Source organism: Danio rerio, chromosome 4, assembly GCF_052040795.2.
Source record: "Danio rerio strain M-AB ecotype USA chromosome 4, GRCz13ab, whole genome shotgun sequence".
NCBI classification, from domain to species: Eukaryota; Metazoa; Chordata; class Actinopteri; order Cypriniformes; family Danionidae; genus Danio; species Danio rerio.
The window spans coordinates 50,670,001-50,694,703 of NC_141024.2; the positions used below are offsets into that span (position 1 = coordinate 50,670,001).

The 24,703-nt window shown below is 36.8% G+C and overlaps 1 protein-coding gene, 2 long non-coding RNA genes and 2 other non-coding genes across 5 annotated transcripts in view; 4 read left to right on the forward strand and 1 right to left on the reverse strand.

The window, feature by feature from the left end:
* Positions 1 to 13,414, forward strand: part of LOC141381734 (uncharacterized) — a 17,470-nt gene extending 4,056 nt beyond the window's left edge. The window contains exon 3 of the long non-coding RNA XR_015483857.1: positions 10,185 to 13,414. This is a non-coding gene — a long non-coding RNA (uncharacterized LOC141381734). The remainder of the gene's footprint in view (positions 1 to 10,184) is intronic.
* On the forward strand, positions 2,399 to 2,472 carry trnat-cgu (transfer RNA threonine (anticodon CGU)). The gene has a single exon. It is a non-coding gene; the product is annotated as a tRNA-Thr (tRNA).
* trnat-ugu (transfer RNA threonine (anticodon UGU)) lies at positions 3,833 to 3,906 on the forward strand. The gene has a single exon. It is a non-coding gene; the product is annotated as a tRNA-Thr (tRNA).
* A 741-nt stretch (positions 13,415 to 14,155) lies between the features above and the next one.
* Positions 14,156 to 18,499, forward strand: LOC101884753 (uncharacterized). The gene is made up of 5 exons (XR_015483741.2): positions 14,156 to 15,395; positions 15,535 to 15,909; positions 16,036 to 16,118; positions 16,836 to 17,968; positions 18,060 to 18,499. It is a non-coding gene; the product is annotated as an uncharacterized LOC101884753 (long non-coding RNA).
* On the reverse strand, positions 17,757 to 22,887 carry LOC101884789 (uncharacterized). Its single transcript, XM_087248616.2, has 3 exons — positions 22,198 to 22,887; positions 21,753 to 21,828; positions 17,757 to 20,590 (listed from the first exon to the last, which is right to left on the reverse strand). The coding sequence occupies exons 2-3, from the start codon at positions 21,825 to 21,827 to the stop codon at positions 18,701 to 18,703; spliced, it is 1,965 nt and encodes a 654-aa protein (XP_087104742.1). The 5' UTR covers position 21,828; positions 22,198 to 22,887; the 3' UTR covers positions 17,757 to 18,700.
* Between the last annotated feature and the right edge of the window lie 1,816 nt (positions 22,888 to 24,703).

The following is a 24,703-nucleotide window of genomic DNA, read 5'->3' on the forward strand; positions in this document are numbered from 1 at the left end:
TATGGTTGGTGTGGAGGTTGCTAAAACACGACAGGTTACTTTGAGGTTGGGTTTATGGTTTTTGTAGGTGTAGACATCAGTACAACACAATAGTTTGGACTTCATGTCATGTAGGAGACATTAAATAGATCAATGATAACTGCAGAATGTCTTTCTGCTGTTGTGGCAATGAATGGACACTCAACAATTGAAAAGATTCCTTCCGTGCCTTAGAAGCGTGACTTGATCAGTACTTATCTACACAGCATGCTGGCATCAAAGATCCTATTTCTCTTATATCATATCCCTAGTCTTCCACACTTTAGGAAACGTAAACATTCAGGACGTGCCATTAGCACAGCCTGCACTAAAAGAAGGCTGGAGATAACGGATGGCAACACAGAGTGCGACACCAATGTCACCTTGAAAAACCTGCCGTGACCCGGATTCGAACTGGGGTTGCTGCGGCCACAACGCAGAGTACTAACCACTATATATATATATATATATTTTTTTTTATTAAGAAATTTTCATACAATTGCAATTTTACATTTTACACATATTTGCACAAGACATCTCATTTCAAAAGCAGTTCATTTGTGGTCGATGGTCCTATTTCCAGGGTCCTTTCAGTCCTTTAAAAAAGTAATGTCCAATTCACAGTCCTTTAAAATCTGACATACTTCAACTGTAAAAACATTGTAAAAAACATCAACTTTTTCTTCATGATAAAAATAATAAAACAAATATTGTACATACTTTACGAATTTTCTTTTAAAAATGTTCCATACATTTAGTCGCACTTTTTCCTTCCTCATTACAACTCTTCTTTCCCATATTGCGTTTTTCATCAACATTATCAGTAAGTTAATTAGCTTTTTGTTTTTACATGCACATACATTTTCCAATCCCAACATTAAAACCTTATTCCATTCCATTTCTTCCTCCCCTTTTAATATCGATATCATTTCTTTACATCTTTCATTAAAATCATCCAACTGTTTGCAATGTAAAAATAAATGTAAAAGCCCCTCATCATCTTCGTGACACACTTTACATGTTGCATCTTGTTCCATCCCAATTTTATTTAAAATGGCATCAGTAAAAATCACTCTGTGTCTAATAAAATATTCTAAGTTTGCCAGTTTTGTTTGTATAAAAATACCTCTCATGTTTTCCCATATGTTGTTCTCATTTGTTATCTCGTATTTTTGCATCCAGTATACAATTGCCACAGGTTTCTTAAAAACTGCATCCCTAAAAACACAATAAAAACTTTTCACAGTACATTCCTTAAAATCATTCAATTTCTCCCCTATTCTCACATACACTTCCATTCCATCAACGTCATCTTCTTTATTTTCAATTTTTTGAATCCATTCTTGAGGGATTGCAGTTTTAATTATTTCGTACTTATTTTTTATTTCTTGTCTGCTATATTCTTCCTTTGCTTCTTCCATGGCATCAATAATGCATTGTACTGGTAAAAAACCTTCTTTATACTCATATAAAATATCCCTTACTTTAACTATTCCTGCCACCCACCATTTCTTTAAACAAATCTCCCTCCCTTGATTTAAAATGCAGTTGTTTAAGAAAAGAGGCTGATTTAAAATGTTCTCTCTCCCTAGAGGTTTAAAATGCACATTGTTTAAAAATTTGCCCCAAGCTCTTAACAATTCCTTATAAAAATCCGGCACCCTCTCCGCCATCCAGTTTTTTGTTTAATAAGGTTGATTAGAAAACAGTGTAGGGCCTAGTGGGCTTGAGGAATGACTCAAAGGCAACCTGTGGTTTTGGGGAAAAGTAACTGCCACCTATTGTTGAGATCACGCCTTTTGGATTTGTTGTACAAGAGCCTCTTTATGCATGTGCAAAGTAACTGAGTAGAAAGCATAGTAAATTATGCTTCCCCCCCCACTGTCTTAGACGAAACTGCGTTTGGAAGTATCATATCCAGAGGTTTTTTCTTTTAGTGTTAAGACTAAGTAGGCCAGAGCACCTGTCTTGGCAACAGCAGGTGCTAGGTTCAAATCCAAACTGCACCTTTCCCTCAGATTATGGGAGAGTGGCTTTCTGATCTGAAACTCTTTCAATGGCCGATAGCATATGTTTGTCCTGATTTCCATTTTCCGAGCTGACTCTGGGTTTGGATGTAATGAAACTGGAGGTTCCAAAAAACACTTAACACATGATTTAGGATAGATTAAATAAAAATAAATTCATGCATTTTTTGCTTTGATCTTGAACAGAGGCCAGATTACCGGTCAGGTTTGAGACATGATCATCCAGACTCTAAAAGACCACGTCCGTCTTGTCAGCATTTTCTGCATCCTGACATGCTGGTTTTTGTTGTGTATTATTTTTTTCTACTTCGATTTTTGTTATCAGGCAAATGTCTCTTACAGCGAGTTTTTGTGGCGCTGTGGCTTAGCTGGTCAAAGCGCCTGTCTCGTAAACAGGAGATCCTGGGTTCAAATCCCAGCAGTGCCTAATGTACGGGTTCCACGGTTGCTTTTTGTTAAGAGTAATGAGTGTTTACGCAGCGGGATGTTTAGCAGTCGGTTTCTTAACAAAACTCAAATCCTTAAGAACGCTGCTCGTTCAAGAGAGCTTTGGACGATGGCTTTATAAAGCATAGTGTGGTAATGCCTAACCAATTGGACTTTAATATTTCAAGTCCAGACATTGACACATGCAGCGCTACCGTTGTTAGTTTTTTTTTCTTTTTTCGAATTAAACAATTAGCCCCTTCCACAGTTGTTTGGCGCTGTGGCTTAGTTGGTCAAAGCGCCTGTCTAGTAAACGGGAGATCCTGGGTTTGAATCCCAGCAGTGCCTTGTTGACAGTTGGCCATTCGTTCATGGGCCAGAAAGTACTAAAAAGTGTTTTCTGTGCAACAGTGCTAGAGGCAGCAGAGCACCCAGGCTCTGTGGCGCAATGGATAGTGCATTGGACTTCTAGGCTGTGAGCTGAGCCGTTCAAAGGTTGTGGGTTCTAGTTCCACCAGAGTCGCAAGCTTGGCTCTTTATCTTCACTGACTTAAGGTGTGGTGCGTTTCTAACATTTTAGGCATCTGTCCATCCCGTTTTGCTTCTTTCTTTCATTGCGCAGTGCAGGCTCAGATACTAGGGGTACTCTACAATAAAGCCGATGACTAAATTGAGCTGTTTTAAATAAGGGAGATTAGAAAACAGTGTAGGGCCTAGTGGGCTTGAGGAATGACTCGAAGGCAACCTGTGGTTTTGGGGAAAAGTAACTGCCACCTATTGTTGAGATCACGCCTTTTAGATTTGTCGTACAAGAGCCTCTTTATGCATGTGCAAAGGAACTGAGTAGAAAGCATAGTAAATTTTGCTTTCCCCCCACTGTCTTAGATGAAACTGCGTTTGGAAGTATCGTATCCAGACGTTTTTTCTTTTAGTGTTAAGACTAAGTAGGCCAGAGCACCTGTCTTGGGAACAGCAGGTGCTAGGTTCAAATCCAAACTGCACCTTTCCCTCAGATTATGGGAGAGTGGCTTTCTGATCTGAAACTCTTTCAATGGCCGATAGCATATGTTTGTCCTGATTTCCATTTTCCGAGCTGACTCTGAGTTTGGATGTAATGAAACTGGAGGTTCCAAAAAACACTTAACACATGATTAAGGATAGATTAAATAAAAATAAATTCACACATCTTGAACAGAGGCCAGGTTACCGGTCAGGTTTGAGACATGATCCTCCAGACTCTAAAAGACCATGTCCATCTTGTCTGCATTTTCTGCATCCTGACATGCTGGTTTTTGTTGTGTATTGTTTTTTCTCCTTTGATTTTTGTTATTGGGCAAATGTTTCTAACAGTGAATTTCTGTGGCGCTGTGGCTTAGCTGGTCAAAGCGCCTGTCTTGTAAACAGGAGATCCTGGGCTCAAATCCCAGCAGCGCCTTAGTCCAGGTGGTGCGTGTGCTTGTTTTATATAGCTTGCCGGATCGAATTATAAAATTGTATAGCTTTGAGGCGTAATGAATACTGTGACAAATAGAGTTAAACAACTTCTTTGCTTGCGATTTTTAGACTCAATGTGTATTTTTAGTCTCTGTGTGCAAAAACGTCCTGCCTTCTTTTCAGCTGTGGCTTAGTTGGTCAAAGCGTCTGTCTTGTTAACAGGAGATCCAGGGTTCAAATCCCAGCAGTGCCTAATGTACAGGTGCCAGGGTGGCTTTTTGTTAAGAGTGCATGCAGCGCTACAGTTGTTAGTTATTTTTTCTTTTTTCAATTAAAAAAATTAGCCCCTGTCAAGGTCGTTTGGCGCTTTAGCTTAGTTGGTCAAAGTGCCTGTCTTGTAAACAGGAGACCCTGGAATCAAGTTCCAGCAAAAGTGACTATCAGCTATTGTTGAGATCAAGCCTTTTGAATTTGTTGTACAAGAGCCTTTTTATGCACACACATACACACACACACACACACACACACACGTGATATGGCTAAAAAAAATGTAAACAGGGATTTTGACAAGTTATTGACTATTATAAGATTTTAAATACAGTATGTCGGGACCAGTTGTAATTTCCATATCTTGCCATATATCATGCCAAATATAAGCTTTCTATATGGGGACTTGCAGTGAGAAAAAAAATGACAGTAAACCTACATTATGATGGAATGAGAATTAGCCACTAAATCAAAAAGTTACGAATTGCCATGAGATTGCGTTGGAATAAACTTAGTTTAGTGTATCCACTGTCTGTACTGTTCCCTCTACACTTATGTATAAACCATTATGAAACCTGTATCATATATTTTAAACAAAAATGACTGTAAAAGATTGTTTACTGTAACGATGTGCATCTTGTGTGCTGGTGATCTAAAGTTTGTTCCTGTAGTATTTATATGATAAAAGGATTATGTGAACCAATGATCCTTCAAATGCAAGACTTCTCAAAGCAAATGAATGCAGCATGCAGAGTATTGAACACTGGAGAGTCTGTGTTTAAAGTAGTGAATGTTTCGAGTTTTGAAAATTGATAACAGGGTTCTGAAATTTGTGGCAAAACAAATGAAAAAAAAACTGTAATTGGGGTTTCCACAGTGGAATGAACCGCCAACTTATCCAGCGTATGTTTTACACAGCAGATGCCCTTCCAACCACAACCCATCACTGGGAAACACACACACTTATTCAGAGACTCATACACCACAGTCAATTTTAGCATGCTCAATTCACCTATACTTCTTGCTGTGAGATAAGGTGCAACCCACTATGCCACGGCATCACCCATTAGCAGGGCTCGAAATTAACCTTTTTGCTTGGTAGCACCGGTGCTCATAACTTTAAAAATGCAGGCGCATCAGCAAAAATGTTGTCGCACCCACTAATCATAAGCATCATTACTACAAGTTTTATACAAACATATTAATTGCATTTGAAATCAACAGTATAAATGCAAGCGTGAGGAAAATATGCCTCGTCCCGTTATCTCAAGAAAATACATTTTTATAACATAACTGAGCAAGGGCGTAGGTTTGCACCTGACATTGGTGGGGACTGGGGACGAGTCACCCCCGCCAAGAATGAATATTGTTTATATATATATATATATATATATATATATATATATATATATATATATATATATTGCTATTTATTATTTAACTGCTATTAAAATGTATTATTAACTAATCCTCTCTTCTTACAGTTTATTAAGTTAAATTAAATAGTCATGCGGTTAGCCAAGGGGGGTCAAGTGGTTTGAAAGACCAACAGTTGGATTATTATTATTATTATTATGTTTGAATTTATCCCATTATTCAAATGGATAAATCCTCACTGAGGAAGGTTGAATGTGCCGGCCAGTTTGTCATTTGCCTATAGGCTTTAGTTTTTAATTTAAATCAAGTTTTAACAAATTTCCCAAAGAAAATTATGATAAAAAATTGTATTTTAAAAATAAGTATATTTACATATTTGAAGAGTTTAGATGTAAAAACCTCTGAATGCCATTTAATATTTTCTTCTAAAATGAGCATTTTTCTCCAACTCCTGTGTGTGGACTCAGTGATTTACCTTTTATAGTGACAAATACGTTCTTTTCATTGCCTTTAAAGTGAAATAACTGAACATAAATATACAAGGCTAAGAAAAATGCTCATTTTACATGGCATTTAGAGGTTTTGGCATCTGTACTTTACTTCATTTTTTTATTCTAAGAATTTAAAGTCCTAATTTCTAGTTCAAAGTATTTTTATTATTTATAAAACTGTAATAAAATTTTCAGTTTAAATATGTAAATAAAGCAATTTGACAAAATGGTAGGAAATAGTTTTGGTACATCAAAAAGTGTAGTTGTAATAACTATCCAACAGGATTATCCAACAAAAATTAGTTCTTAATATGTCACTAAAATGTCATATTTATACCTCAATTAAACAGAAAATCAGGTGAATAACTGCAAAAAGGTTCAGTTTTTTTAGAAAACAAATAATCCCTTTCAATAAGCTGGCTACAGGCCTGAAAGTGCAATGTTAAAATGATGTTTAATAACTGATAAAGAGAGAGCTTAATAAAAACTTTCGTTTATTTTTCGTACAAATTAAACATCTCTCAGTATTATTAAAAGATGGAGCACAGGCTGTAGTTTTTCTGACAAATTGTTTCAACCAAAATTGGAGATGTTACTCTAAGAGATTAGGAGAACTGGCAGGGTCATATATGTTTACATGTAGGTGTTTATTCTGCAGTTAGTTTTCAGGGAATATTGTTTACAGACTAGTCTGCTTTAACGTTAGAATGAACGTAAAAGCGGTGAAAACACCAGCATAACGGCATTATCATCATGGACTCATTCAGTAGCGAACTTGAGTTTATGTGACTTACACTTTTCGTTGGAAAAAGCTCTTTATGTCCACCTCTTCTTGCTACCTCCATCCTAACTTGTGCGTGTCTGTCTTACACCTCGCACATTGGGAAATTCCCCCTGCGCATTTGTTTTGGCGCTGTTTGTATCTGAAACTATGGTCTGAAAGCAGCCACTCACATGACAGCAGGGAAAGGCAGAGCCAATCACAATGTTCATATGTGTTTGGGGGCGGTGCGACTGGAGGAGAGAACGTGATTTAACCCTTTCGGCATGTCTAGGTTTATACTGACAGTGCGATGTTTTTAAGTGAATTAAATTATTGGTGGGGACATTTTGGTAGTTTGTGGATATTGGTGGGGACATGTCACCACCGTCCACCCTAAATCTACGCCCCTGTAACTGAGTGTCCAAAAGATACACAGAGCGCCCACCGGCCCTGCACGCACTGCTTGACATGAATAAATCTGTTAACGATATAACTGTGCTGTTCTCACGGGTGCTGTCTGATACTGCACTGATGCTTTTGACATGTACTGCACCTTATTATATGCATACGTCATGTTAATAGCAATACCGGTCTTTTCATGAGTAGCGATATTAGTTTACTCAGTGTAGGCCCGTTTGCGATGTCCGTTTAACTGAGTGATTGACAGCTGATATTTCAGTGCTAGAGCAGTGGGCCAATAAGAAGAGCGCGAAGGCGGGGCAAGGATTACGGACTTGGCTTTGTTTACTGCAGCAAGTTGACATGACAACTGTTTTAAACCATTCCTGAGCGCTGCGTTTCCCGTTTCAAGCACAGAGATGCATTCAGCATGAATGTCTCCCGAATCCGCGCATGTGGTGAACATATTGCACAGTAAAAACTGGTCGCACACAACACATTCATGCACTCGCACAAATGCTCCCAAATATATTTTGAGGTCGCATAGATAAAATTTCGGGCACATATGTGAGCAAAATGGTCGCAATTTCAAGCCCTGCCTTACTAGTCTCTTTTTTTATGTTACTTGTGCTTATTTTTCAGATATCTTTTAAATGAAATACTTGTGCTATTAATTAAATACTAGAGTTTTCAAAATATACTAGTGCTTACTCATTAGACACTGGTTTATTTTATTAGATACTAGTACTTATTCATTAGATAGTACTTATTTAATATATAGTTTTTATTTATTAGATACTAGTACTAATTTTAATAGTTACTAGTAACTATTCTGTTGTTTAGGTCTTGTTTTTGGTCTAAAATATTAGACCATGTTTACACAAAGATGGGGTAGACTCCACACTCCAGGACAGGTTTCAACACACAGACTGGGGTATGTTTGCTTCCCAGGCCACACATGGCTTTCACACAGACATGTTACACTTCCTCTGTTCTGGAATATATCAACACCACCATAGACAGTGTTACAACCCAGAAACAGATCACTACATACCCGAATCAGAAGCCATGGATGAACAAGGAGGTGCGCCTCCTGCTGAAAGCACGCAACACTGCCTTCAGATCAGGCGATGCACAGGCCTACAGCACTTCCAGGGCTAATCTGACGAGGGGCATCAAAAAGGTCAAGCACTGTTACAAGCTAAAGCTAGAGGAGCCCTTTATAACTCTGATCCTTGGTGCATGTGGCAGGGCATCCAGGCCATCACCAACTACACACCCAGCCAGTCCACACCCACAGACGTCTCCTTCCTGAACGAGCTAAATTACTTTTATGCCTGCTTTGAAAGAGACAATAAAAAACCCTACATCAGGATCACTTCCTCCACCGACCACTCACCTATCACACTCACCTCCTCAGAAGTACACAACGCACTGAGTCGGATCAATGTGCGTAAGGCTGCTGGACCAGACGGTATTCCTGGGCAAGTCTTCAAAGCATGTGCAGAACAGCTCGCTGGGGTATTCACAGACATTTTCCACCTGTCGCTTAACCTAGCAGCTGTGCCAACATGCTTTAAAGCCACCTCTATTGTGCCAGTGCCCAAACACTCCAGCCCAACATGCCTGAATGACTACCGCCCTGTAGTACTCACACCCATCATCATGAAGTGCTTCGAGCGGTTGGTCCTGGCACATCTAAAAGACTCTCTGCCATCCACACTGGACCCACATCAGTTTGCTTACCGTGGCAACAGGAGCACAGAGGATGCAGTCTCTATAGCACTGCACTCTGTACTCACACACCTGGACAATTAAAACACTTATGCACGAATGCTGTTTGTGGACTTCAGCTTAGGATTCAACACTGTCATACCTTCCAAGTTACTGATCAAACTAAGAGACCTGGATATCGACACATCACTATGCAACTGGATTATGGACTTTCTGACTAACAAACCTCAAAATGTTAGATCAGGTCACATCTGCTCCACCAGCGTCACACTCAACACTGGTGTACCACAGGGCTGCTGAGCCCGTTCCTCTACTCTCTTTTTACCATCGACTGCAGGGCTGTGAATAGATCCACCACCATCATCAAATTTCAAGCACAGAGATGCATTCAGCATGAATGTCTCCCGAATCCGCGTATGTGGTGAACATTTTGCACAGTAAAAACTGGTCGCACACAATACATTCATGCACTTGCACAAATACTCCCAAATATATTTTGAGGTCGCATAGATAAAATTTCGGGCACATTTGTGAGCAAAATGGTCGCAATTTCGAGCCCTGCCATACTAGTGTCTTTTTTCATGTTACTTGTGCTTATTTTTCAGATATCTTTTAAATGAAATACTTGTGCTATTAATTAAATACTAGAGTTTTCAAAATATACTAGTGCTTACTCATTAGACACTGGTTTATTTTATTAGATACTAGTACTTATTCATTAGATAGTACTTATTAAATATATAGTTTTTATGATGGTGGTGGATCTATTCACAGCCCTGCAGTCGATGGTAAAAAGGGAGTAGAGGAACGGGCTCAGCAGCCCTGTGGTACACCAGTGTTGAGTGTGACGCTGGTGGACCAGATGTGACCTGATCTAACATTTTGAGGTTTGTTAGTCAGAAAGTCCATAATCCAGTTGCATAGTGATGTGTCGATATCCAGGTCTCTTAGTTTGATCAGTAACTTGGAGGGTATGACAGTGTTGAATCCTGAGCTGAATAAAATAGATCCACCACCATCATCAAATTTACAGATGTCAGATGCCAGTGTCAGGTTCTGCATTGCAGGCTCGCTATTATGGCCCATATGTAGTTAAAGAAAAGGTGAGTGAACTTGACTATGTGATTGCTACTTCTGACAGAAAGAAAAAAACTCGGCTGTGTCACATAAACATGCTTAAGCCTTACTTTGAATGATCGTCAAATGTGTCTAAAGAGAATGCTGCTGTTTTAACTGTGTTGCCCACAGAGACTCCGTTGACTGACGAGGCGCTGTCCGGTGCTGAAATTCCTGATCACCGTGCGCTGTCCAGTGCTGATCCGTTGATCAGTCCTTTGTCTCCCATTGTTGCTGACGGCGTGTTGTTGGAGGAGGAAGACGTGGATGTTCCTGCTCCTGAGTTAGTGGCGGGAAGACAAAAAAATTCTGAGATTGTCCAAAACCTTGACTTTTATCTTTCCTATTTAACAGTTGCTGAACGATCGGATGTGGTTGGTCTTATTGAAAATCATCTTGAGTTATTCTCGGATGTTCCTACCCGTACGTCTTTAATTGAGCATGATATTGATGTGGGTGACGCGTTACCAATAAAACAGCATGCTTATCGGGTAAGTCCAGAAAAGCGAGAACAGATGCAATAAGAGGTAAATTTCATGCTCGAAAATAACATCGCTGAACCAAGCTCTAGTCCATGGAGTTCACCCTGTTTGCTTGTAAAGAAATCTGACAACACATTTCGATTTTGCACTGATTTTAGAAGTGTAAATGATCTCACCAAGCCTGATAGTTATCCGTTACCTCGTATGGAGGATTGCATGGATCGCGTTGGGAATGCGGTTTTTGTTTCAAAAATTGATCTGCTCCGAGGTTATTGGCAGGTGGGCCTTAGTGACTGTGCTAAGGAAATATCTGAGTTCGTTACACCAGATCGTTTTCTAAATTACACCGTAATGGCTTTCGGCCTTCGAAACGCACCGGCCACTTTTCAACGTTTAGTAAACCGCGTAATTGAAGGCTTGCAGAACATCAAAGCGTATTTGGATGACTTGGTTATTTATAGCACGTCTTGGTCTAAGCATATAAAACAACTAGAGACCTTATTCAACCGTCTGTCGAGTGCCAACCTCACTATCAATTTGGCAAAGTGTGAATTTGGTCGAGCAACTGTGACTTATCTTGGGAAAGTTGTGGGTGGTGGACAAATCGTCCGGTCGAGTCAAAGGTGGAGGCAATTCATAATTTTCCAGTGCCCACTACGCGCCGTGAACTCCGTCGCATTTTAGGGATGGTTGGATACTACAGAAATTTTTGTAGAAATTTTACTGTAGTTGCTTGTCCCTTAACTGACCTTCTCAGTCCAAATGTACCATTCGAATGGTCTGAGGAATGTCAGATGAGTTTTGAGAAAATAAAAGCCATTTTGATTAGTTCTCCAGTCCTATCTGCGCCCGATTTTTCTTCTCCTTTTATTCTTGCTGTTGATGCAAGTGACACTGGTGCAGGTGCTGTTCTCCTCCAGACAGATATAAATAGAATCGAACACCCTGTCTGTTTCTTCTCGCGAAAATTTAATAAACATCAGCGAGGTTATTCAACTATTGAAAAGGAGGCGCTCGCACTTGTCCTTGCTCTCCAACATTTTAATGTTTATATTGGTTCTGTTTCGTATCCTTTAATTGTTTACACAGATCACAACCCCTTACTTTTTATTAGTCGGATGAAAAATGACAACCAGCGTTTGATGAGGTGGAGTTTGTTTTTACAAACGTTTCAACTAGACATTCGGCACATCCGTGGAAAGGATAATGTTATTGCAGACGCTTTATCACGCGTCTGATAGAATAAATTGTAGTTTTTGTTTTAGGTAAGATGTTTTTTCTTCCTTACAATTTATTCACTTAAGGTGAAGGGTGTTACGTGGGTCTGTGTTATTTAATTAATCTATTTATTCCCGGTTTGTGCTTGTTGCGATCAAGTACTAGGATGAGTGTTTCTACCCAGCTTATCCAGGATTGGATGATGCCCGTGACGTCACTGGGGATTCCCACTACATAAGGCTGACAGCAATGGCGTCTCTGTCTCTCTCTGTCTTGCAGTCTCTCGCCCTCACTCAGCTCGGTGGTGGCTTGCGCTCAGGCGGTCTGGCTGGCGGTGCTCTGCAAGCCCGGCGATCATTCATCTAGATGCCGCTCCATTTATTGTTTTGCTCCTGTTCATCTTTTGATTCTTAGTTCGTAATGTGTTAACTAGTTTGTTTATTTTGATACTTTGTTTTGTAGCAGGTAGGGGTTAATTTTTCATAGTCACGTTCTGTTATTTATTTAGTTTAGCGAAGGTAAGCAGTAGCCCTGAAGACTCACCTATTTTTTATTCCTTTTCACGAGAGTTTAGGTAAGATCTGTCCATTTAAAACAGTTTAGTCAGAGACCTGTTTACCTTAGCTTCTCTACCTGTCTACTTGATTTTTGTTAATGTTTTGTAAATTTTTGAAAACTTATGATTTATGGAAAAATAAAACATATTGACGGAACGTCAATTTAACCATATCAAAGTCTGTGTCTTCCATATGTTCGGCTCAAACCTTGATTGTTGTTGTTATTCGAGCCAGATTAGAGTTTAGGCTGTAACACCCACGATTAGATTGCATGCATCTTAACAAAGTCTGCACTGGAAGTCTCTCTCTGCCATTGCTCATTTTAGCAAGAGCACCCTATTGAAACAGGAACAGTAAAGATTCACAATTAGAGTAGTAATACTCTATAACTGTATTTGAATATAATAACAACAACAATGTGGGGTCTGCTGTGATGGAATCAGTAAATTTCACTCGTTTGTGAAATAACAGTTACCTTGTAATCAGGTGCTTAAATGCATCGCAGCTGGCTGCCGTTTGGAGTAGACTTCAAATGCCTTGAGGTGTGCACAAATAGAGACAGAACTGTGGTTGACAGGAAGGTGGGAGTGCTTCCTAAGCTGGTATTAAGGAGCTCTCTTTCTTTGTGGAGGAGCTCCAGTAAGGCACGGCCAAAGTGAATTGATTTCCCAGCACTGTTGCGCTACTTGAAACAAGTTTGTGCGAAAAGTGCTCAGGAAAAGCAGCTTGACAAGGTAGCATGGCCGAGCGGTCTAAGGCGCAGCGTTCAAGCTGGGGAACAATCGTCCAACAAAGAAGAGGAAGAAGGGAAGAAAGAAAGAGAAAAAGGGAAAAAGTGGGGGGAAAAACGAAGAAAGGAAAGGGCGAATTCTAAGCTTCCCGGGCAAGCCTTCCCTGCACCTGCTTTACGTCACGCATAGTGATACTGTTCTGTGTCAATACAACGCATTTTGAGTTACATTGATTTCTATTGCAGGTGCTCACCAAGACCGGGGTTCGAATCCAGCTAAAGACGCTTTATTGTTATTGGTTTAGTATTACTCAATAAACTAACTGTTTGAATGTGTAATGCTCCAAGGTAAATAAAATATGCCTAAGCACTTTATTCTTGTGTTTTTTGACATTCTTTCATGAAAAATAAAGCATACTAACTTGAATGTGCCATTATTTAGTAGTTGTTGTAGCACTGTTATGCTTATGGTTATTATTGTTCTGTATTTTGATGTACAAATGATCTATAGAAATGTCATAGAGTATATGTGTATATATATGTGTGTATATAGTGTGCATAGTGTATATGGAATTAAAAGTCAAGTAGTCAGTTATTTATATATGCATTATTTATTCAACAATTGTCCACAGAACAGTAATGAATATAGAGTAGAAAATGTAAAAATAATAAATTAGTTATTAATAATACAATATTAACAATGTAAATAAACAATGTTAATAAAATGTTAAACACAAACAGAAACCGACACAAAGTGGACTTAAAAGTCAAGGACATTTATTAATGCAATATTTATTTAACAATGGTCAACAAAACAGTAATGAACATGGAATAAAAAATCAAAAAAATTAAATGTTAAATATTAACAGAATAAATACAAAATTAACAAATTAAATAAAATGTTAAATAAATTTAGAAACCAACAATAAGTGAAATAGAATAAATTTAACTATTATGGTTGTAACCTGTATACACTTTATACTATGGAAGCCCGTTCCCGCCACTGAATAAAAAAAAGAAAAAGAATTAATAATAAAAAAAAAATTAATGATAATATAAAGAAAATTTAAAAGTCAGAATTCTGAGTTATAAAGTCAGAATTCTGAGTTATAAAGTCGCAATTCCGAGTTATAAAGTCAGAATTCCGAGTTATAAAGTCAGAATTCTGAGTTATTAAGTCGCAATTCCGAGTTATAAAGTCAAAATTCTGAGTTATAAAGTCGCAATTCCGAGTTATTAAGTCAGAATTCGGAGTTACAAAGTCGTAATTCCGAGTTATAAAGTCAGAATTCCGAGTTATAAAGTCGTAATTCTGAGTTATTAAGTCGCAATTCTGAGTAATTAAGTCGCAATTCCGAGTTATTAAGTCAGAATTCTGAGTTATAAAATCGTAATTCTGAGTTATTAAGTCGCAATTCTGAGTTATTATGTCAGAATTCTGAGTTTATATCTCGCAATTCAGAGAAAAAAGGCTTATCTGAGTCTTATCTGTATGGCATGGAAGTAGGTTACATCGCTGGACCTTCTTATGAAGGCTATAGCCTAAATGGAAAAGATTATAGAGGATTATTTTTGGTGCGGTTTTACTAATAGAGAAATCTTAATTTTATTGGAGGAATCACACAACATAAAGTTTAGTTTGCGGACTCTTGAGAGAACGTTATGTATGAATCAGTTGTGGCGGAGACGCAATAAAACAGACGAGGCCGACGTGGCACGTTTTATACACCAACAGCTACAGACATCGGGACGACAACATGGATATCGTTGGATGCACCAGAAATGTTGGCTTTCTGGCATTATTACAGACAGAGAAACTGTCCGTCAGTTGATGCGGCTGTTAGATGGACAGGGAGTTGACCTGCGCGCTCGCGGTCGTCTGCGGCGACGCATGTATAACAGCCGCGGACCAAACTATGTTTGGCATATTGACGGGTACGACAAGTTGAAACCTTACGGAATATGCATAAACGGATGCATTGATGGGTTTTCCAGAAAAATGATCTGGCTTGAAGCATACAAAACGAACAATGACCCACGAGTAATTGCGGGTTATTTCATACAAGCTGTTGCTGAGAATAACGGATTTCCACATAGAATTCGCATTGACCATGGAACTGAAAATACGCATTTAGCAGATATGCAGACATTCTTCAGAGGCACTGCTAGTGCCGAATCTGTCACGCTTGGTCCAAGCACGGGGAACCAGAGAATTGAACGATGGTGGTCCACTTTGAGAAGTCAGTGCATACAATTTTGGATGGATCATTTTGAACAGCTAAAAGAAGATGGGCACTTTGTTGATAGTTTCATTGATAAATCTCTCATCCAGTTTTGTTTCCAGCATTCTATACAGGTAACATTTGGTTTACTATAGTTTATTTAATCATAAAAACAATATTGCCGTTAAAGATTAACTTAATATTTACATAGCCTACAATATGCAGTTTACAGTGTGTTTATTAATTTAATTTTGTTGCTTTTATTTTATAAAGGAAGAGCTTGATGAAATAGTCAGTGCCTGGAATTGCCACAGGATACGGCCAACTCACAATCCACGTGCTCCCAGTGGTCGACCTTCAATAATGTTTGCTGTTCCCAGCTTATATGGAGTGCAGAATTTCTTGCATCCAATTGAACAAACAAAGCTGAGTATTTGCAAAGAGGAGTGTTTAGTTAAAGACTACCCTTGTGATGAGGATGTCTTTCAACTGTGCGTAGAACTGATGGATGAACATAACCTTGCATTGTCAGATGATGTTTATGAAATTACAGACCTTTACCTTAAGCTTCGTGAACTAATCCTTGAAGGACTGGACTTGGATGACTAGATGCACCATTGAGATCTTATCTACAACTTTCACTAGAAGGTAAAGGTATTGTACACACACACACATACACACACACACATACACACACACACACACACACACACACACACAATATTATCTGTGAGCATTATTTGAAACACTTCTATTGTGCTTTTTTCATGCAAGTCTCAAAAGAACTCTCTGAGGTTAAAATCTCTGCAATTCCCACTTTACTTTCACTGTGCTGTGTCTGTCTATCAAGATAACAGGTGAGCAGGATTTATATTTCACTTTATTATTATTTGGCTTTAAACATGAATATGTTAATGAATTTTGTTACCATTATGCCCCAGACTCAAAAAGTCATTACATCTTTAATTATGAAACTGATAACAAGCCAGTTGTCTAAATGCCATAGTGTATAATTTAAGGGCATAATATTTAAATTGGGATTGCCACTGACATGTCATATTTTTATATGAAAAAAATTCTATAAACAAAACATTAACACAATGCCATTATTGATACAACTGGAATTGTATTTTTTTCTGCATCACAGTTGTGTTACAACTTAGCTGCATTTAACAGACATGTCAAATAACATTGCTTTTTTATGTACTGGGGCACATAAACAGCATGCAAAATGCTCACAGCAAACAAAGAATAATTTTAAAACATGAATTCTTCGTTACTAATGAATGAATGACACATCTGATGTATCTTCTGTGCCACTGTGGCAATCGAAGGATGTATTTTATTGATGCTGATTGTATTTGATTAGTAACAGCCCTATCTTCTAGGGTTATGGGATTAATGTACCTTTACTCTACATACTATAATGGAACAACTGTTTACATCCCATCATTTTCATACACGCTTCAGGATCCCTTGTCTGTCAGACACAGTGCTCAAAGTACAGTAAATAACCTCTAATATAATTCTTTATGATGACACACAATCACAGTGATGTTGCTTTGTGTTTTCAGAAGGAATGAATAATTTGTTCCAGACCATCCCATCCTCATGTGCAAAAGAAGGCCAGCAAACTTAGGTAGATGAGATAATAAAAGTGCATCAAGATGCACTTCACACACAAAAAAAAACTTTTTTATGACTACTTTTTTAAATGACATCTTTCCCAACTACAGTAATGCACATTTTTGCATGATTTCAAACACTTTTGTGGTGCTCTATTAATACTTTTAGACCTAACCTGAATGCAATAGAAACAGAGGAAGTGAGTTTTAGAAGTATTTTGTTACTCAAAAGTAAAATAATTTTGTTTAAACTGTAAAGCAATAGTACTGAAATTTTTCAAAATGTATAGAATTTTCATTTGTTTCACCTTAGGAATATAAAGGGGATGTATATTTAAAACATAAACTAAAGGGTTTAAATGGTAAACTGTCTGTATTTTGTGTTATACCTGAAATAAAGAACTGAATTTGTAATAGTATTTTTATTATTAAATATTCAACTTTGTAGTAGTACATTTTTGTTTCAAACAAATGCTCGAACAGTATTCCCAATGTTTTTCCTATACATGCTTAACGAACCTGTAATCATTTTAACATGGTACACTGGCTGTCAGGTTTTGTGCACCACTACAGAGCTTTAAGTGAAATTGATTTTAAAAGTTCAAAGTTTTTTTTTAATTAAAGCAGACTTTGATGAGCAATTTATTTATTGGCCAATAAAAAATGCAATGCTGAAATGCAAAAATTTATATGGGCTGAATATAAACAAAAAAGTAAATTTAGTTATGTTCTACTTAATTTGTTTGTTTAAATTCAGCCTAAACAATTTGTTTGCAACCACTTTTTGTAAATCCAATAAATCATTTTTTTTTTCAGTGTAGTAGCCTACTCACTCCATCTTGAATTCTCAAAAAAACATGGCACAATATATGGAGGTTGTGTTGTTTAATGTATGAGTACTTAACATTACAATGTGGTACAAGAAAAAATAAAACAAACCACATTAAAACTATTTCAATAAAACAATGTTATAAAATTGTTATGTATTGTTGCAATAATGCAACACCCAACTGTATAGAAACACAAACTTAAAAGGATAGTTCACCCAAAAATGAACTTGTCAATTTCCTCACTCCTTGCTTGTTTCTTTCTTCTGTTGAAGAAAGCTGAAAACCTGTAACCACTGACTTTCATAGTATTTGTATTTTCTTTTATGGAAGTCAATGGATACAGGTTTGCAGCTTTCTTCAAACTATCTTCTTTTGTGTTCAACCAAAGAAATAAATCCATAGAGGCTTGTAAACACTTGAGGGGTGAGTAAAAAGTGAGAACATTTTCATTTTTTTAGTGAACTATCTCTTTAGGAACACATAATCATTCAGACATTTATGTCAGGGTAGATGCAACTTGTACAATTAAATGTAAACAGTTGTTTGTAACTATGAAGAAAACTTTCACTATTTAGGGGCAACATTCAATGAACAATTAAAGTGATTGTTTTACTTTATGAACTTGTCAAATAATGGTAGAGCGTGTACATGTATGAAAAAGGAACCATTAAAACATTTGGACAGTTCCAAGCCTATTTGACTGAACAGTTGAAATTAACAATTTAATGATTTAACTCAAACATTTGGTTGCACCTATTTTTTTTTAATCAAATCTCAATCATCAAAAAAAAAAAAAAACTCAATCATCAAAAATAATAAAGGTTGGTCTGCATTCAATGTAACCAGCAATATGTAAGTGCAAAATTAAAGGGAATGATTTACTTTCTGTATACAGTGTGAATTAACTGTATGAAGTGTAATAAGAATGACAGAAAACAATAGCTTGCATAGGAGCTGGCCACAACTCAGTTCCGACTAAATCCACTAAACTATGTCCATGACCCAGATGTTGCTTTCAAGGACTTTGTTCATTTCAGATCTGAAATCAGGGTAGTTGTCATAGTGCACTGAAAGCCTCAGAAAACAGCCACATGTGTGCGCCACTGGTCTTCTCTCAAACCCTTTAAGGTCTGTGAAATCAACTGTTATAGCTTTGCCTATAAACAAATCTGATCCAGTACAGAATCGAAGAAACAGAGACTGCCGTTTTGCATCACACTCCCTCAAGTAAGTTGTCAAGTGCTTTGAAATGTCCTTTTGCTGTACATTCATTGTTTCAGGAAATTTGAGAGATTGCACAATTTTCCTCACTGTTGGTTGTAATGCACAGTACACATCTTCAATTTCCTCAAGGTCCTTCCTCAGAGGTCCAAGTATGCATGCCCACTGTTCAAGAACATAAGCAGGCTCTTGAATGAGAGTTTTGTGAGCCAGTTCTTCCAAAATTTGCTTGAAGTTTTCATTTGTTGGAATTCTTCGACAACTGTAGTTGTCTAAGGTCTCAAGCAATTCCTCCTGGTCTGCACTACAGAAGTCTTTTCTGCAGCTTTCTAACAAAGCACACTCGTTTTCTGAGACATACTTCAAAAAGTTCTCAATCAGATCACTTTTCACAGATCCCTGTATTGCTTGCTGGAGGATGACAGGTGCAAGTTTTATTGGGAGATATTTCTCTTTCTTCCAGCCGAACAAAATTATTCGGGCCACACTTTCCCACTTTTCTTTGCCAAAGTCATGTCGAAGAAAGGGAACTTTAAAATTGTTCCCCAATGTGCACTGATCATAAAATTCCTGCCAGAACTCTGATAGGCAATCCCTAAACACTCCACCAACATCATGACCCATCTCAAACTGTCCATTTGGGAGCAGCAGCTTCACTTCTACTTCACTCTGTGTATGAATAAGGGTTTCATCACAGAAATGGGCAATGAGCTCTGAAAATATTTGTCCACGATGAACAACAAGGATTTTTTTCTGTGGAGCAATGGGTTCTGGGCTCAGCGGCAAAGTGTCATCTAAGTTTTGTTCATCTATTCCAATGATGTCACCAGTGAGTACTGTTACTACATTGCTTGAATCTAAGTAATCTGGCAAGGTCACTAAAGAACTTTGAAAAGATACATTCAGGTCATCATCTGCAATATGATCCTCTGTGGAATGAAAGGGAGATGCAGTGTCATTAACCGGACTATCTACATAAATTACATCCATCTCTGAAGGAAAGAAGTCATTCATCCCACTGGAAGTAGAGGGAAGGCTTTGATCCTGGTTATTACTGTGAAAGTTCTCCATTTGATCTGACATTTCCTCTTCACTTTCTGTTTCCACTTCCCTCTCCACCTTTTTTGTTGTCAAGTAGAACCTCATCATTGTGAGTTTGGATGCATTATACATTTCCCCCACTGTAGATTCTGCATCTAGTGACACTTCCTGATAATTTGTTAGATCCAATTTAAACTCAGAAATACTCCCATGAGAATTTTTTCCATTTGGAAAAAACAGACGAATTGCCTCCTCAATCAGCTCTTCCCTTTTCCATTCTTTTGGAACACTCAACTTCCTTGTTCCCCCTCCTTTTTTTGCTCTCATTTGAACAAAGCCCTGACCATCATGGTGCATCCACCCCATTTCAATTTTTCTTACAGTACGCTGAGAATGTTTTTTTGTAGTATTTTGGGTTTCTGTTTGTGAATTGTCAGGTTTTTGTCTTTTGGTCAGTTTTGATTTGAGGCGCTCAAACAGCTTTGACTTCCTGCAAGTTGGTTCTCTTTCTTGCCTCCTACAAAATCCCATCACGGCCAGTCTGTCTCCATATGAAGGAAAATAGCTTCTCATCTGATCATCAGTCATTAACAGTAGGACACTGACATCAATCTGCAAAATAAATAAATACTTACATAAATAAATACAGACACACACACACACTCACGCGTATATATATATATATATATATATATATATATATATATATATATATATATATATATATATATATATATATATATATATATATATATATATATATATATATATATATATATATATATCTATACATATATGTATGTACTGTATGTATGTATGTATGTTTTTAGATATATATATATATATATATATATATATATATATATATATATATATGTGTGTGTGTGTGTGTGTGTGTGTGTGTGTGCGTGCGTGCGTGTGTTTATGTGTAATCCACCTATGCAGTTTCAGAGTTGTGCATAAAGTAAATCAAACTAAATTTAGAGTACCAAAACTAAATAATAACAAATCTGAGTTGGCTGAATAAAGTAAATTTAATACTAAAGTATTTAAGTAAATTACCCTTAAAGATTGTTGGTGTATGGGTTCACTATTTATATTTAAATGGCACTCTGACTTCTTGTACTTTGTACTTCCTTATAATACAGTAAACTTGCTATATTTAATGTTTTCATAAGAAATCCAAAAGAAAGACATTGAAACATCTAAGGAGTCGATACAGTAACTGAGCTAAATGAGTTAACCTCTGCTACCATCTACTGGTTATAAATGACAAGTTCATGTTATTTTATTTATTTTTATTTTCATATTTCATTTCATATTTCTGCCATTACATACATTTTGGTACTTTGTTTTTCAATAAATGTATTAAATTTCTGTAATATTCCCCAATGGTGTAGTACTGTTTTCTTTGAGTATGCCTCTTAGTAACTATGAATGGTTTAAAAAAGAATGTAAAATATGGTCATTCAAAATATGGCATTAATATATGTTTTTTAAGTACAAGCAGTCTGCTAGTATTATGCATGTCAACAAGCAACTGGTTAATATTAAGATTCAGTCACTAAACTGAAGTATAATTGAAAGTGTTTAGGTAAACACTGGAGCTTTGCCAAAGTGTTCAGCTTAAGTTAAGTTATTTATTGTAAAATAAACAGTATATAACTACTTTAAGAAATAAAACTGCAAGTGACTAAAATTAAACATGCATTAAAATGTCCACTTCTTCCAAATTATGACTTTAAAAGTGTGTGGTAAATTGTTTAGGTATTACCTTGTCTTCCTCCAGTCGTTTGATAGTTGTTTCAGGGATGTTTCTCTCCCTTAGTAAAATTATTAATTCGTCCATCCTACAATGATAGTTTTAAAAGGAAAACATAGTGAGGCTAGAGGCCAATATAAAGCCTAGACCGAGTATATAAGCCAGAAAACAAAATCCATGTACTTTTGTGGTTAGTATACTGTACATAACAAAGCAAGCTTTGAATCCAAACCTAATTTTACTCCCTTTTGGTGCAATGTAAACTAGCCTACTGAATTGTCCATAAAAGCAACACGACTACTATTCGAGGAAACCGCATGAGCCTGTAGGCTATGATACCACACACGCAAAACTTTCGGATTTTACACTCGCCAAAGGCTTCTATTATAACACGGCATTTACTGTAACACTTCATATCGTAAATAATTATCATGCCAAATAGTAAATATGACCATACCTTGGCGTCGCAGAAACGTTCAGCTGCTGGCGACAGGAACTCTCGTAACGTAATATGAAATGTCGTGAGAAATTGTCGAAATTCAAAAGATTTTTTTATAACTCAGAATTGCGACTTAATAACTCATAATTGGGACTTCATAACTCAGAATTCTGACTTTATAACTCAGAATTCTGACTTTATAACTCGGAATTGCTACTTTATAACTCAGAATTCTGACTTTATAACTCGGAATTGCGACTTTATAACTCAGAATTCTGACTTTATAACTCGGAATTGCGACTTTATAACTCAGAATTCTGACTTTATAACTCGGAATTGCGACTTTATAACTCAGAATTCTGACTTTATAACGCGGAATTGCGACTTTATAACTCAGAATTCTGACTTTATAACGCGGAATTGCGACTTTATAACTCAGAATTCTGACTTAATAACTCGGAATTCTGACTAAATAACTCGGAATTGCGACTTTGTAACTCAGAATTCTGACTAAATAACTCGGAATTGCGACTTTGTAACTCAGAATTCTGACTTAATAACTCGGAATTCTGACTTAATAACTCGGAATTGTGACTTAATAACTCAGAATTCTGACTTTATAATTTTTTTAAAAATAGTATTATATATATTTTTTTTATATAAATTCTTAATTTTTTTATCATTCAGTGGCGGGAACGGGCTTCCATATTATACATACACACACATATAAATAATAAAAAAGTTAAATAAAATGTCAACAAAATAAATACACTATTTAAATAAAAAGTGCAATAAAACAGAATCAAACAAGGTAATTGAAGAACTATTATGGTTATAAACTGTATAAACTTTAGACATACACATAAATAATAAACAGTTAAATAAAATGTTAACAAAATAAATTATTTTTATAAAATGTGAAATAAAATAGAAACCAACAAGTGAAATAGTATAAATTGAAGAACTATTATGGTTGTAAACTTTATACACTCTGTACACACACACATATATATAAATAATAAGTTAAATAAAATGTTAACCAAATAAATACACTATTTAAATAAAATGCGCAATAAAATAGAAACCAACAACAAGTGAAATAGAATAAACTACTATGGTTATACATTTTATAAATACACACACATATATAAATAATAAATAAGTTAAATAAAATGTAAACAAAATAAATAATTAAAAAGTAAAATGTGCAAAAAACAACAAGTGAAATAAAATAAATTGAATTATGGTTATAAACTGTAAAAACTATACACACACACACACATAAATGTTATATAAGTTAAATAAAATGTCAACAAAATAAATACACTATTTAAAGAAAATGTGAAATAAAAATATAAACTAACAGCAAGTGAAATTTAAAAAACTGAAGAACTATTACACTATATACATACACAAACAAACAAACAAACACATTATTTTGGGTTGGTCCTTTTCATTTCCTCTAGCCACTCTTCTTTAGTTAAAGTTTCAGTCTGTGGGCAGTACACCCTGCCCCTGAGTTGGCTATGGCCTGTGGCATTTGTTTTGAACTGCCCACACTTTTTACAAGTGTTCGCTTGAACAGTTCTCCGGTACGGTCTTTTGGGAATGGCTCCAGATGTGGACGGTGATGCAGCAGGCTGTAAGCTGGTACTGGACATTGTTGGCTGAAGTGGTGGCTGTCTGAGTGGCATCCCCTGCACCATTGGGACACCCTGGGCTATCTGCACTCCTTGCATCATCGGGATACCCTGGGCCATAGGGATTCCCTGGACTATTGGCACAGCCTGGAACATTGGTACACCCTGAAACATCGGCACACCCTGGTACCCTGGTGTAGCCAGGATTTAAATGTTGGGTACCATCTGCAGCGATGCTCCAGGTGCTGGTGGTGTAAATATGACCTGATGACCTGGGTCAGTGCTGGTGCCTTGGGTCTGAGTGGGGGTCGCATAACAGATGTCTGCCTCTGCCTGACCTGCTGTACTCTCTGCCAACACGTACTGGTGCTGCTCTCCTGGTTGGTCCGGTGAAATCTTTGATGCCACTGGTGGAGTACAGGGGCTGGGCCCTAAGTTGTCTCTTCTCCATCACCTCCTGAGCAGGTACAGTAGGGGCAGGTTGTTGCACCGTTTGTGCTGGAGCAGCAGATGCAGTACTCTGCTAAAAATAATCACAAAAATACATATAATCATGAAGAAGGAAAGCCATTTTAGTAAATAATAAACACATATTGATTCATAAATGTAACTAATAATTTTACACAATACAAAAAACTTTTAGAACTAAACAAGAAATTCAACTCAATGACTCCTTTAATAAAGCACACAATAGCTCTGAAAATTAATTTACCACTGTTTCTAGAATGTGTGTAATATTTATCTAATATGTAATTGTACAGTTTGTATCTTCAAAAACGAAAAGAAAAAGATAGAGGTAAAGTTGGATTTATATTTGCACATTCGTTCATTTAGAAGTCTCTATATTGTTTACCATATTACTTTGAATATTCGATCGGAATTAG